The sequence below is a fragment of the Falco peregrinus genome, chromosome W (assembly GCF_023634155.1).
Source record: "Falco peregrinus isolate bFalPer1 chromosome W, bFalPer1.pri, whole genome shotgun sequence".
In the NCBI taxonomy this organism is placed as follows: domain Eukaryota; kingdom Metazoa; phylum Chordata; class Aves; order Falconiformes; family Falconidae; genus Falco; species Falco peregrinus.
In genome coordinates, this window is record NC_073743.1 from 21,794,985 (window position 1) to 21,807,962 (window position 12,978).

A 12,978-nucleotide genomic window follows, 5' to 3' on the forward strand; every position below is an offset into this window, starting at 1 on the left:
AAAGCTGGAGAAATGCCAGTATGTGCTAGTTTATAAATAGTGAGAAGATTTGCAATCAGTGTCAAAGTGGATTGAAAGTATACGGAAAAAATCAATTAATACATTAATTGCGTATGTTTAAATTTACATGTTCCTCTGTAATAGCTCACAAATAATTCATTTAAAATGTGGGGTGTCAAGAATGTAATGGTCTCAAAAATCAGTTACAGAATAATAATTTTTATTTCTACTTGAATCTTAGTCAATCCACCAAGGGCAATTACATCCGTATGCTTTACCTCATTATAGCCTGGCATCCCCAACTGCTAGATGCTTATTATTGTATAACTTTTCCAGTTCATAAATGTGAATTCAGTATCTGTTTTTTTGCACAATCTAGATACTGTGGAGAAGGGATAATTCAGGAAATCCCTAGTAAAATTATTCCTTTTATGTATCTTCCTGAATATCAAAACAAATGGGACAAAGCATTACAATCTTACAAGCTGTTAGAAAGGATTGACCAGGTAATATGATAATTTAATACTGATATGGAGAAATAGTGTGAAATGGGGATAATGGACATCGATTGTGATTGTGTCTGCTCAAGGAATGTGGGTATGGTGACTAGTCATGGGTGCGGTGTCTGGTCACATAGGCACACAGCTCTGAGGAGACAACTACAGTTTTGAGGAGACCTGCCCCTCTTCCTCTAACAAAGGGGAGACGCTGCCCTTCTTTCTCTAACAAAGGGGCTATTTAAAAGAGAATGAGAAAAAGATGAGAGACATTCAAATGCTATCTAGAGGGAGGGAGTGCTAAGTCTCCTTGCTGGAGAAGATTGGATGGTCACAAGGACATGAATCACCTGAAGAAGATCGGATGGTCACAAGAACAGGAATCACCTACAAACCTGCAAGACCACCACATTCCAGGCAAAGGACTGATAAGCTAATTAACATACGAAGCGGGGTTTAGGTAACGAATATTTATAGGCGTTAATTGAATATTCATTTGTTTCATTGTGTAAATGTGAGATGGTTCGTCACTTCGGGCATGCACGCTTGTGGAGGAGCGATGCCCCGTGCATCTGCGCGCAATAAACATACCTACTTTATAACTTTCGAGTTATAGAGTCTAATTCCGCACGTCAGTTTGGCGAGCCAGGCAGGAGGATTTCTGCTCGGCTGAGGGACCAGCTGCGGAGCGGACGCTCCTAGGCGCGCCCTGGGAGATTTCCTCGGAGGAGCCTCCTCTTCTCAGCTGCTCACCCGGGAGCAGGAGAGAAACCCCTGGATCCACGGATAAAACGGTATGTTTAGAAACGGGGCGGCTGGTGAGACGCACGGAGACGTCCGGCGCGCAGCGTAGTCCCCAGGAGGAAAGGTACCTTGGGAGGGGGTTTGCTGACCAAGGGGTGGCCGCTAGCGATCTTGAGGGCAGACCGAGCAAACCCGAGGTTACTGCCATTCCTAAAAGCCCGGAGGCCTCGTGACGGAAAGCGGGGGGTGGGACGGAATAAGGCGGAATCTCACAGGAACAAGAGGGACCTCACAGCAAAAGTAAAAGGGAAACTTTTGCATAGGAAAAAGAGGAAGCTAAAAACTTCCTTTAGGTTGTCTTAAGAATTGGGGAATTCCTGGAATGTAACAACTGAAATAGCGCTCTGTGTCTTGTTTGTTCTATGTGTTGTCTTGTTATGTGTTCAAAACTCGGAGTTAGAAATGTGTGTTGAAAAATAATAATATTCTGGTAATTTGTGGCAAATAGCGGAAAACTTAACACTCTGCTTAAGACCAGGAAAAATTTGTTTTTGTTTGTTGTTTGTTTATTGGCAATTGTTCATTGAAATGCATACTTTGTGAACTGTTAGCATTCCTAAAAGTTGTACATAAGTGCACGGTACCGTATAACATACTGCTTGTGTAACTGCGGGCTGCCCGGAGTGTGAATGGTGTGATTGAGATGCGCATTTTGATTTTCCGTGTATAGCTTAATTATTTTGACTGAGTGTGAGTGCAAGAGTGCTTGAGACAGGTGTTTGAGTGCAAAACGAGTAAGAAGCTCTATCCGCGTTTCCGACCTTGGGTGGCTAAGGCGGCCGGAGAAAAACAAAGTAATTCAAATTGCAAAATGGGAAATGGAAGGAGTAAGCCCTGTGAAAAATTGCCCTTGGGTTGTATATTAAAACATTGGAGTGATATCGTAGGACAGGGTGGCACCGAAAATAGAAGGAAATTGGTTAAATATTGTAATCGGTGGTGGCCTTTGTATAAATTGGGGAGTGATGCGAAATGGCCTCAGGAGGGAGGAACGTTAGATTATAACACTCTCCTGCAATTAATGTTGTGTCTGAGAAGAGAAGGAAAATGGGACGAAGTATCGTATGCAGACATGTTCTTCGTCCTCCAGGACAAACCTGAGTGGCAAAAGGACTGTGGATTAGTACCCCCTTGGGACCCTATGGTACTAGCACTAGAAAGAGTGTGGGATTAACATCACCTGATCTTTGATTGTGGCTCTAGAAAAGGATAGGAAAAACCTGAGACCTAAACTAGAAAGATGTCCTTGTTGAAATTTTTGTGTTAAAAAGCTCAGGTTGCGGTTCCTTCTGTGGAGCAACCAGAATGAAACTTTGGAGTTATAGAGTCTAATTCCGTACGTCAATGGTATGGGACTGATTTCATCAAGAGTTTTTGTTGACCTGCTCATGTTAAACCATACCCTGGTGATATCCTTACAACTAACTGGAAGTTGCATGTAACTACTGCATGTTTTCCTATTTTGACTGCATTTGGGAAATCCTAAGGTGAATGGCTGTAAAGTCCTGCAGCCTAAACACAGTACGGAGTACCTTGCTTTGTGTGTGGCCTTAGTAATGTTTACAATCCCCTCCTGTTTATCCCCAGAACTAAGTTGTTTTTTTAATACTGAAACAATCAAAATTGATCCTCAAAGGAAACACTGCATTCTTGGTTTATTCTCCTATTATGCTTCTCTTTGAAAAATTGAACAAAATATAGTAGTAGTAGTAGTGTGAAAAATGTAGAATTTATTTCACTATGTAAATCTAGTGTTTCTTTAAGAACACCTTTCTGTACTTAGATGGCTTCCTGACCAGGTGCTACTTGCCCAATATGCTGGTCTTAGAGTGAACTGCTAATTTGCCCCATATTTGATTTTCTTTGAGTTTGGCTCTATAAACTTCTACAAAATCTGAAATTACTAATATTACAACTATATGGTCAACCAGGAAAATACCTCACTGCGGTGAATGAAGAGACGGGACGCAGCTTGATGCAAGCAAATGTCAATTTATTGTACAGAAGCACGAGTTTTTATACACTTTCAGAAGCTGCGCGTTTTAAACAGATTGGTTCTTGAAGCTAAGCATTGCATACTAGGCAATCCCTGATTGGTGGTTAACTACCAGCAATTAACAGCAAGGTGTTACCTTTCCTTGGCGCCATCCCTCTCCCACTCCCCTGTGCTCTGTAAACATGTCTCATCATGTTAATTGTTGTCTAGACAAGCTCGAGCACATTCCCCTCAGCTAACTGATTGCCACGCATGGTCCTAGTTTCCAGCCCGCTCCTGCACATACAGCTAACTCCTATGGTGTCTAGCGTATGCACCTGGGAGGTAGGAGATTTGCTCAATTCTGAGCAGGAATTGGAAGTTCACTCAATCAGAAACTAGTGACCAATACAGAGTTGAATCTTTGGATAATTTCTAGTCTGAACAGGGCGACCTGAGAATGCATAGTAAGGGAAATACTCACTGTGAAAGTATCTTATTAAAAGCAACAAGGTAAATTATAAGCAACTTTAAGGAGATTTTAGTCTATGGTAAAAGATGCTTCAGTATGATAATACCTGAGTAAGTGGCCTGTTTTTTCACAGATGCTAAATAAAGGGCAGATCTTACTGGAATGAACAGCCAAATTCAGCATTTTTTAGAAGACATAAGCTTGGGTTTCTCTCCTATGGAATTCTGTTCTCTTCAGTTAAGGGGCTTGATAACCTAGCTGGCTGTCTCATTCAAGATAGTATTAAACCTCTTTTAAGCAAGCTGTCTAATGAAAGAAAGCAAACGAGTAACACCCGCTCAGAAGACTCCAAATAAATCTTCATTTAAGGTTTAAATCTATATCATAAATACAGAAGTATCTTCTAACTTATCTATAGATAGTTTTCAGTATCTTTCAGCTTACCCAGACACGTTTACGAGAGCCTGATGCTGGTGACATCTGCTTTAGATAGAAACCAATTGATCCTTTCTTGCTGCTAGGAAGATTTTTGAGGTTGGAGAAGCAGACACTGAGAAGGGTAAGATGAAATGGTAGATCTACATCTATCATCTTTTGAAAGAGTTTCATTAGTATATCAACCAATGGGGATAAAATGTTGCTGCTTTCTAAAAGAAAAAAGGTTGGAAAAAAGCAATGTGTATATAATCAAAAGTGACCAAATAAGGTTGATTGAAATAGTGAAGGACAAAGGTAAACTTATAACTCCACATTCTGAACTTTCAACGTTTTGCATGTGCACAGAAATAAAGAGATGAGTCATATGTAAGAATTGAGTATACAGTACTATTCTTAGCAATATGAGAATATTTGTAACTCCCATCTTTATACCCTAGGGAAACCTTTATTCATCTCAAACCATGAATTCCTGAAGTATTAAATTCTGAACACTGCTAAAGGCTTCCAAAATAATCTGTGGATATATAGTCGTTAAGATGTTCATTCTGCCCTGTCAGGTATGTTCTCAACTAAATAACAGGCTTTTTTTCCCCCCCCATCCAGTAAAAATGCTTAATTTCACAGCTGTGATGATTACTTTATAGTATGTACTTAGGTTAGAAAAGAAGAATTACAGAATAGAAGCCAAGCTGAATAGATTTGAAAAATGATCCAATTGTACCAAAAAGGGCCTTTACAGAGCCGTGTCGGTATATACCATTACCCCAACACTGGTAATAACAGTATGGTTTATTGGAGTTTGTATGACTCTATGAGCTGACAGTAATTATTAGTCTCCTCCAATGTAGAAGTCCAGTAGCAATTTTGAAGTGAGAAGCTACACGGAATTTCAACAGCTTCTCTAGGCCTGTGAGAAATAATTTGGGAATTGAAGTCAGGGAACAGTGATTCAGTGTGCTGATACAGCAGTGATTCAGATTTATTTCCTTACCCCAATCTGAATGAAGTGTCAAATGAATTGCAATTGCTGGTTGGAAAGCTTAAGTCTGAGAAGGGTGAGAGTCTTTATGTTATTAATTTTCAGAGGTACATCAAAAAGATGTTTTATTACATAATGAAACTGAGAACGTAATTCAAATCCCTAACAGAGAAAAGCAGATTATTAATCTGGGAAGCAGCCTCCAGTCACCCTTTCCCACCCCACCAAGAAATTTACTGCAGGGAATCCAGCCAGACTGGGTTAAAACATGGTAGTAACATAGAAGTTATGCCTGCAGTGGATTTCTGTATGGTTTTAGCATATGTCATCAAACAGAAAAGTTTCCAAATATTAAGTGTAGGGAATATCACCATGACATTACGTGACGGAATTGTACAGAGAAGTTAGGTGGTAGCAGTACAAAGTCAATACTTTCAAAAATTCTAAGTTTACCTTTTCCAAATTTCTGAATGAGATGAGGTGGAATAGGACACTGACGACTTTCCCGGTTAAACCATTTATCAGTTGAAGAGAACTGACAGATGGTCAATCTTACTGTGTGCGGTTGTCTTCCATCTTTGTATATTCTATGGAGCATTAATGGGCACAAACCAATTAAGTATTTTTCAGAGGGTCTATGGAAACTGTCACAGCATCTAGGTTACTAAGTCAAATTAAATATTACAGATCTCTCCCACCTTCTGGCTTTGGGTCACTGATTATACAGGCAAATTTGGGTCCTACCTGGTTCCCTTAATTACCCGTAAGTTAGAAGTTCAATACAATGTGAATACTATCTCCCAAGAGTCTTAGCTGAAGTGAATGTGAAAATTAAGTGGGTCAGTCTGCAACATTGCCACGTTTCAGTATTTAATACATTAGAAGCAGTACAGTCTATGCAGTTATACCCTGTACAATCCTCAGCTTTTAGCTTTATGCTTTTCAAGGAATCATCCCCCCCGCTTTAGCAGTGAAAGGTTAGCACTTCAAATTTTGTGATTACTGAGCAGTGTCTGAGATGCAGATAAAAGACTGCTTGCCCACAGTGTTAATGCCACTAAAATGGACATATCTATTGTGAGACTTGCATAGATAGGGGGACAGAAAACTTTTAAGAACTGTAGATGATTTTAAGGCTAAAGAGAGTCACAGGATAGAAAGGGAGGATAGGGAAGTCACAGTAGTCAAGACAGGAGTAAATGCATCCTCTCCTGCTATGCTGGTGTTTTTGTAGAGTATCTTGGGCTTGGATACTTCTTCATCCCGCAACTACCTCTGTCATCTACTTTTCTTCTCCCCGAATCTCTTCCTTCTTTCCTCATTTGTTTCTTAACCTCTGCATGCTTTCTCCTAAGGAAATCTGTTTCCCAGCTAGGTGGGCTTTCACTTTTACATTATTATTATTTCCCCTGCTAACACTGCTCATGTGAAAAGCAGTAATCAGTGACAATGCTGGTGTATCATTTAAGAGATACTGGAGAAGATCCCCCCACTTGAAGGCTTCAGCATTCCATCCTCGTTGCTTCACCTTTGCAAAAATATTACTGCAGCCAGTATTTAAGAAAAAAATGTTCCTAAAGAACTACACAGGCATAATCCTAACATAGTGTATAAATCCCATATAACACCAGCAGGATATGTTTAGTGCTGGACCCAGAATGCAACCAAGCTTATTTTATGAAATGCTGACGTTGTAAGTAGTATCATCATGCTATGAGGCTCATTTTAATAAAAACTTTTAGAGCAGGAAAATCCCAAATACTGTTGCACTGTTGCACACGTGTGCACCCGCACACAGAGTTTAACAGAAAGCATTTGGCCTCTACTGGAAAATTGTTAATTTTGTACCTGTAACCTTGTACGACATTTCCCTGTATGGAGTTAGATCTTCCCCATTAACCAGGATCAGCTGAGGACACTTCTCCTTAGCATCCTTGACAGACATCAGTTTCTTAACTCCAAGTTTTCTGGCTGCATAGTTACAGGTAACTACAATGTATTTCTGTTGCACACCTAAAAATAAATGTTTTTTAAAGTTTAGGTTTTTTTGTACTTTACAGAAGACTACAGTACGTTCATGCTGCTGCAAAGCATACGCTTTGATCAGAACGCCATGCCACAGAACAAGCAGACAAAGCAACACAACAGTCTTATTTTACAAAGACCACGAGAAGGACAGATCTCTTGATTTAATTACTGGATGGTAAGAACATTTTAAAACCTTATAGATGTTTTTTTCCCATTGTATGGTTGCTCTCAATTTTGGGCCTTTTTAGGCAACCTACCCATGAAAGTGCTCTTTATGTAATAGTCATTTTCGGATGTACTTTCTTCACTGATCATAAGACACTACCGACTGCCTCACATTCCTTCTTAACTCCTGGGTGAAATAAAGCGTGCTTTAAGCATGACTGTGTCAAAAGGCTCTGGCTCACTTGGGGAGCTCAGCCCTCTCTATGCCCATGTTATAAACCAGCTTCAATCCCCAGAACTGCTCAGACACGTTGGCAAGTGCCTGTACTTGTGCTCAAGAGGATTTATTAACATTGTAGTCAGAGCCACACAGAGTCTAGACTGCACCTTGCTCACTCTGGATGTGGTTACAGGCTCTGGCGTACCTCACCACACAGTCACATCCTCAGTTTACTCACATCCTTAGTTTTTTTTTTCTGCCTGAATACACATAATCTCCAAATTAACAACAAAGTAACTCAAACCTAAAGGCTTGTCTCTTAATTCAGGATTACGGATAATTTCTACTTGTGCATAAAAGCAGTCCAAGTCAATGTGCACAATCACTCTGCGTGCTGCGCTTCTTGCTGATATGGACTTGCTGTGGCCTGCTGCGGGGAAAGCAAATGAACAGATTAAAAATTACTCGCCAATTTACATGCAATGTTACAATTTTTTAAAAAGTTAATTCAGAGTAATAAACATATTACAAGAAGACTATAAAATTTACAAGTTTTATGCTAATTCTCGCATTGCGTTAATTCTAGGATTACTTAAAGAGTGTAAATTGTCCATAACAACTAATCACTCCCAGTTTTGGGGGGGTCAGTTGTATTTGTTTTTCACTGAACTGGTTTAGAACATCGCTTTACTGATACAATATCCTTTTACTGAAACTTCTTTTTAATGTATTTCTGTAAAATAATCTGGTCTTGTCTTTGCTTCAGACAGCTCTATCAGATATTTGCCTTTCCCAGAGGTGGCCAATGAAGATGGCAAATCTCCATCTGACAAACAGCAAACCCTGCTACAAAAACAAGCCAGCCAAGGTTAAAAAAAAAAAAAAAAAAGAAAGGAAAAATTTAAGAAAAAAAGGTGTTTATTTCCCTGAGGTGAAAATAACCCCATGAGCAGATACAGTCCAGCCGCAAGCCCGGTCCGTGTGCCCTTCTGGGGGCGCGGCCCCTGGCCGCGAGCGGCACCACGGCGGTAACGCCAGCCGGAGCGGCCGGGGCTATGGCTGCCCAGGAGAGGCTATGGCTGCCCAGGAGAGGCTCTGCCCCGGGACGGCGCCACGGGGAGCTAGCCCTTGCCGTCCCTGCCCCTCCGAACCCCACGCGTGTCCCCGGCTAGCGGCAAATGGGGGGGTGCGGGCGCGCCGCCGCCACCGCTCCCCTCCGCAGCCGGCACCATTGCTCCCCGCCCCGCCGCCAGCTGCGCTCACATGGGGCGGGCACTGCGGCCCCTTCGCGCTGCGCCCGCCCCGGGGAGGAGGCGACCGGCCGCGCCGCGCAGGTCCTAGCGCCGCCGCCGGGGAGGACCGGGGCCTCCGCAGCCGTCCGGGCCTCGGCACCCCGAGGGGACGCCCCCGGGTGGCTCTGAGGGGGACGCGGGGGACGCAGAGCCCTTCGGGTGTGCGCTTTGGGCTTTGCGGCGGGGCCGCCGGGGGTTTAGGTCGTGGTGCGAGGCCCGAGCTCGGCAGGGCCGGCAGCCCCCGGCCGGGTGAGGGGAAGGCGGGCGGGGAGGGGGGCGGAGGACACAAATAAACTGAACGTGGGGGCTGCAGGGGTGCTTTGTGCATGGGCACCTCGGCGGAGAACACGGGCGAGGGCGGGCTTATGGCATGCCGGCATCCCTGCCCCGGTGGGTTCCAGCGCCGCGGCGGCGTCCCCAGACCGGCCCCGGGCGCCCGCCGCGCTCCCTCACGCTGGGGGCCAACCGGGACGGGACGCGCCACGGTTTCCTCCCTCCCCAGCACCTGCCGGCGCCGTCCCGCTCCGGGCTCCTCCAGCCTCCGCCGCCGGGGAGCCGGAGCCCTGCCGGCCCGGCGCAGCTCCCCTCCGTAACGCGCTCCCTCAGGCGGCCGCCGGCGGCCCGGCACCGCCGCTGCCGCTCTGTCCTGCCTACGGCGCTCTCTATGGTCGGTAAGGTTGGCCGCTCTGGCCCCTCTAGGCCGCTGACACGGATTCCGGGGCTCGGCCGCGGAAGCGGACGCCGGGCGAGAGCTTCGCCGGCTGCGCGCGCAGCCCGTGCTCCTGGCGCCGAACAGCGCGCCGCGGCCGCCATCGCCAGGGGGTCCCGGCCCCGGCCGTGTCCGGGAACAATAAAGCTCTTGTTGCGAGTACCGGGGGAATCCCTTCCTCCGCTGCCGCCTCGGGCCTAGCGCCCGGTGCATGGAGAAGCAGGGCAGGATGGACTGCCCCGCGCTGCCCCCGGGCTGGAAGAAGGAAGAGGTGATCCGCAAGTCGGGCCTCAGCGCTGGCAAAAGTGATGTCTATTACTTCAGGTACGTGCCGGCCCATGACAGCCCGCTTCACCGGCGGGACGGCGCCGGCCCGGGTGGGGACCGGCGCCAGCTGCTCCGCCGCCCGGCCCCGCCATCTGCTCCCCGGGTTCCCCCTTGTCAGGGGCGGCGGGGAGGGTCGCGGCCGGTGCCCGCCCGCCTGTCGGGGGGCGCGGGGAGTCCCGGTGCCCGTCCGCCTGTCAGAGGGCCGGTCCCCTCCTGCCGCCCGCCTGTCACGGAACCGCCGCCGCTCGCCTCCCGCCGTGGCTCGGCTGCCGGGGCCGGCTGAGGGGCTCGGTCCGCTCCCGCCTGTCAGGGGCCGGGGGAGGATGGGGCCTGTTCCCGCCCGCCGCCGCCCGCCTGTCAGAGGGCCGGGCCCCCCCCGCCGTGGCTCCCCTGTCAGGGGCCGCAGGGCGGCCGAGCTCGGTGCCCTCCCGGCGCCGCCCGCCTGGCAGAGGCGGCTGCGGGGAGAGGCCCTCATGGCCGCGCTGAGGCGAGCGGCGGTGCCGGCGGAGGGGGCGGATGGGCGGCTCTCCTCAGGCAGCCCAGCACCGGCGGCGGCCGTGGGGACCGGCTGGCTGAAGCCTGCGGGAGCCGTGCGGCTGGCGGCGGGGGTCTCGGGGAGAGGCGCCCGCAGGGTGGGCTGGCGGCTAGCCCCCCCTCCCCCGCCCTCCGCCGGGGCTCCTTCTGCCGTGTGGGCAGGAGCCCCGGGCAGCCAGCCGTACAGGTAGCGATGCTCCGTGGTTCCCTGCCAGTGCTGGGCTGGCCGGCTGCGGGGCTGACAGCTGGGCAGCCGGGGAGCTAGTGAGACTTGCAAGGAGCCCCCCTACCCGGTTTTCCTTTGGGAGAGGGGTGCTGGTGGTGCTGCGTGCTGGCCCGCCACAATCCACCCAAGCCCGGCTTTTCAGTAAGAGCGGGGTCAGCCTAAAGGGAACACCCCCCTGCATTTAAACTAAGAGTTGCCATGATCTATATCCAAGAGGTCCAACCAAAATAGTTAGCTCATAGGCGGGATGTGTGCACCCCACCCCCTGCCCCAAATTAATTAGGAAGCTTACCATTAGCAACAACAGCTGAGATTTTAGCAAAGTTAAGGGCATGCAAAAATCGGAGAAGTCTTGCCACTGCAAAACGCTCTCATTATTACTGCACAGGTTATAGTAAACCCAAGAAAAGCAACAGCAACCTGATTTTGTTTCACCCTCCTGCTTGCTTTCAGAAACTGAAAGGATAGCTCTTTTCTCAAGGGAGAAATCAAATAAATTCTGAAGTTTTGCTCTTAGGCCTTGCTTCTGTAAGTCCAGCCTGCTGCACAGCAGAAGAAGCTGTCTTCTGCAATGGCTAACCTCTTACCCACAGCGCCTCTATTTATAGCTCTGTGTGCATCTGATGAACCACACCTGAAACTTCTCCCTAACATCGCTGTTTCTGAGCAGGCCTAGCAGTCTCCTTTTGTAGCAGTGAATGGATTTGGTCTTTCTGCTGCCCGGCTGGAGGAGTGGGAAGTCATACTTGCTCCCTCTCAGATGCCAGCTAATGGAAAAGTCGGTTTCTGTCAGTGCTGAATATGGCATCATTTGACCCATCACGTGCCTGCTGCTAAAGAAAATTCAGTGTCTGACAAAAGGATCGCTAGATGTGGAGGAGGAACGTTGCTTTTTTTTTGTGAGCTTTTTGAATAAATCCGCTTGAAAACCTTTTTAGACAAGTTCTGGTTTTGTCTTACCGCCTTTGTCTGAGTCGTGCTCCCAACCATATGCTAATATTGCAGCAGATGATTGGGTAACATCTGGCATCACTGTCTTATCTCTTTGCATCTGCCTTTCCTTTCTTCGGTGCTGCCCTGTGAAGCCTGTCTGAAAGATTGTGCTTGAGTCCTTGAATTTTCTGGATGGGTCCTGTTTTTCTGCAGATTGCTAAACTGAACTGTCTGCATAGGATTATTCTTTCCAGAATTAAATGCCAGACTTTTCTCAAGCCAGACAGTCACTGCTGACTGTGTTGGAATATATTTAATGTAGAAGGTCCAAGTAACTTCAGCTATTTGCTCAGAATGGCCTGTTTTAAAAACACTTGAGTTTAGCCACATGTTTGTTCCATCAGAATGTAGGGGTGTTGGTGTTTTATCTAATACAGATCCTTAGTTAAACTATGAAAACATGGGGGAAAATGCAGCAAGTTCTAGTATTTCCAGGTTTTAGTTTTGGCTTTGCAAAGAATGATATGTAACCTCATTAAGTTCATTAAAGTGCCTTAGTTAACTGACTAAAACCCTGAGGTTTATGGTTTTTTATGATTTCTTAAGGCTAGAAAAAAATGCCAAAAGGCATTGGACAAAGCTTCATTTACTGTGATGGTCTAAATAATAATAATGGTAATTAAGAACAACTCTTGCAAGATTAATATATGTTGCAATCTACCTTATTTGCATTTTGAAACTCACTTGTTTCAGGACTGCTTTATGGTATTTTTACATGTCATGTTTTAGGAAGATGTGATCCAGCTGCTCAGATGAAGTAAAACACCTCCCGTAGTTTCTGGTAGGGTGTTTTTTGTCCCCCTTCACATATATCTATGAGTTTTCTGACCTTTGTGATTATCATAAATAAGCTATTAAGAGGGGTGTGGTGGAAATACTTCATGTATACTGTACTAGATCAAAACACAGCTTTTGAGGTTAGCTCCTTCTGTGTAATGATCTGAGCCTTCATCCTTCAGATTTTGCTGCTGCTGTTGCCCTGTTAAGAAACTCTTTAACACAGTTTTTGTTGAAGATGCAAGACTGTAATCTGCTCATCACTGACTCTAGAATTCTGTCTTTTTAATGTGGGAAAGTGGTAGGAATAAACGTTTCAAATTTTAGGACGCCTTCCAGCATGGTTAGCAGTGATGCAGATCATCTGCCAAACAACCGCAAAATTGAAACTCAGAACTTACCAAACAGCTCATAGTTTAGAGTTTGTTGATTTCACTACAGATTACAGGTTTGGAAAAATAAGTAGTCATTTATGTCTAGAGGAATAACTTCTGTTCAGCAACAGGACTACTTCTGCACAACCAAAGTAAAACAAGTTTAAA

At 46.3% G+C, this 12,978-nt stretch overlaps 1 protein-coding gene across 1 annotated transcript in view; it reads left to right on the forward strand.

Moving 5' to 3' along the window:
* The first annotated feature begins 9,757 nt into the window (after window positions 1–9,757).
* The window catches only part of LOC129782548 (methyl-CpG-binding domain protein 2-like), a 40,492-nt gene continuing 37,271 nt past the window's right edge, over window positions 9,758–12,978 (forward strand). Inside the window, exon 1 of the mRNA XM_055792620.1 lies at window positions 9,758–9,903. Coding sequence (XP_055648595.1) covers window positions 9,791–9,903 — 113 coding nt within the window. The 5' untranslated portion in view covers window positions 9,758–9,790. The remainder of the gene's footprint in view (window positions 9,904–12,978) is intronic.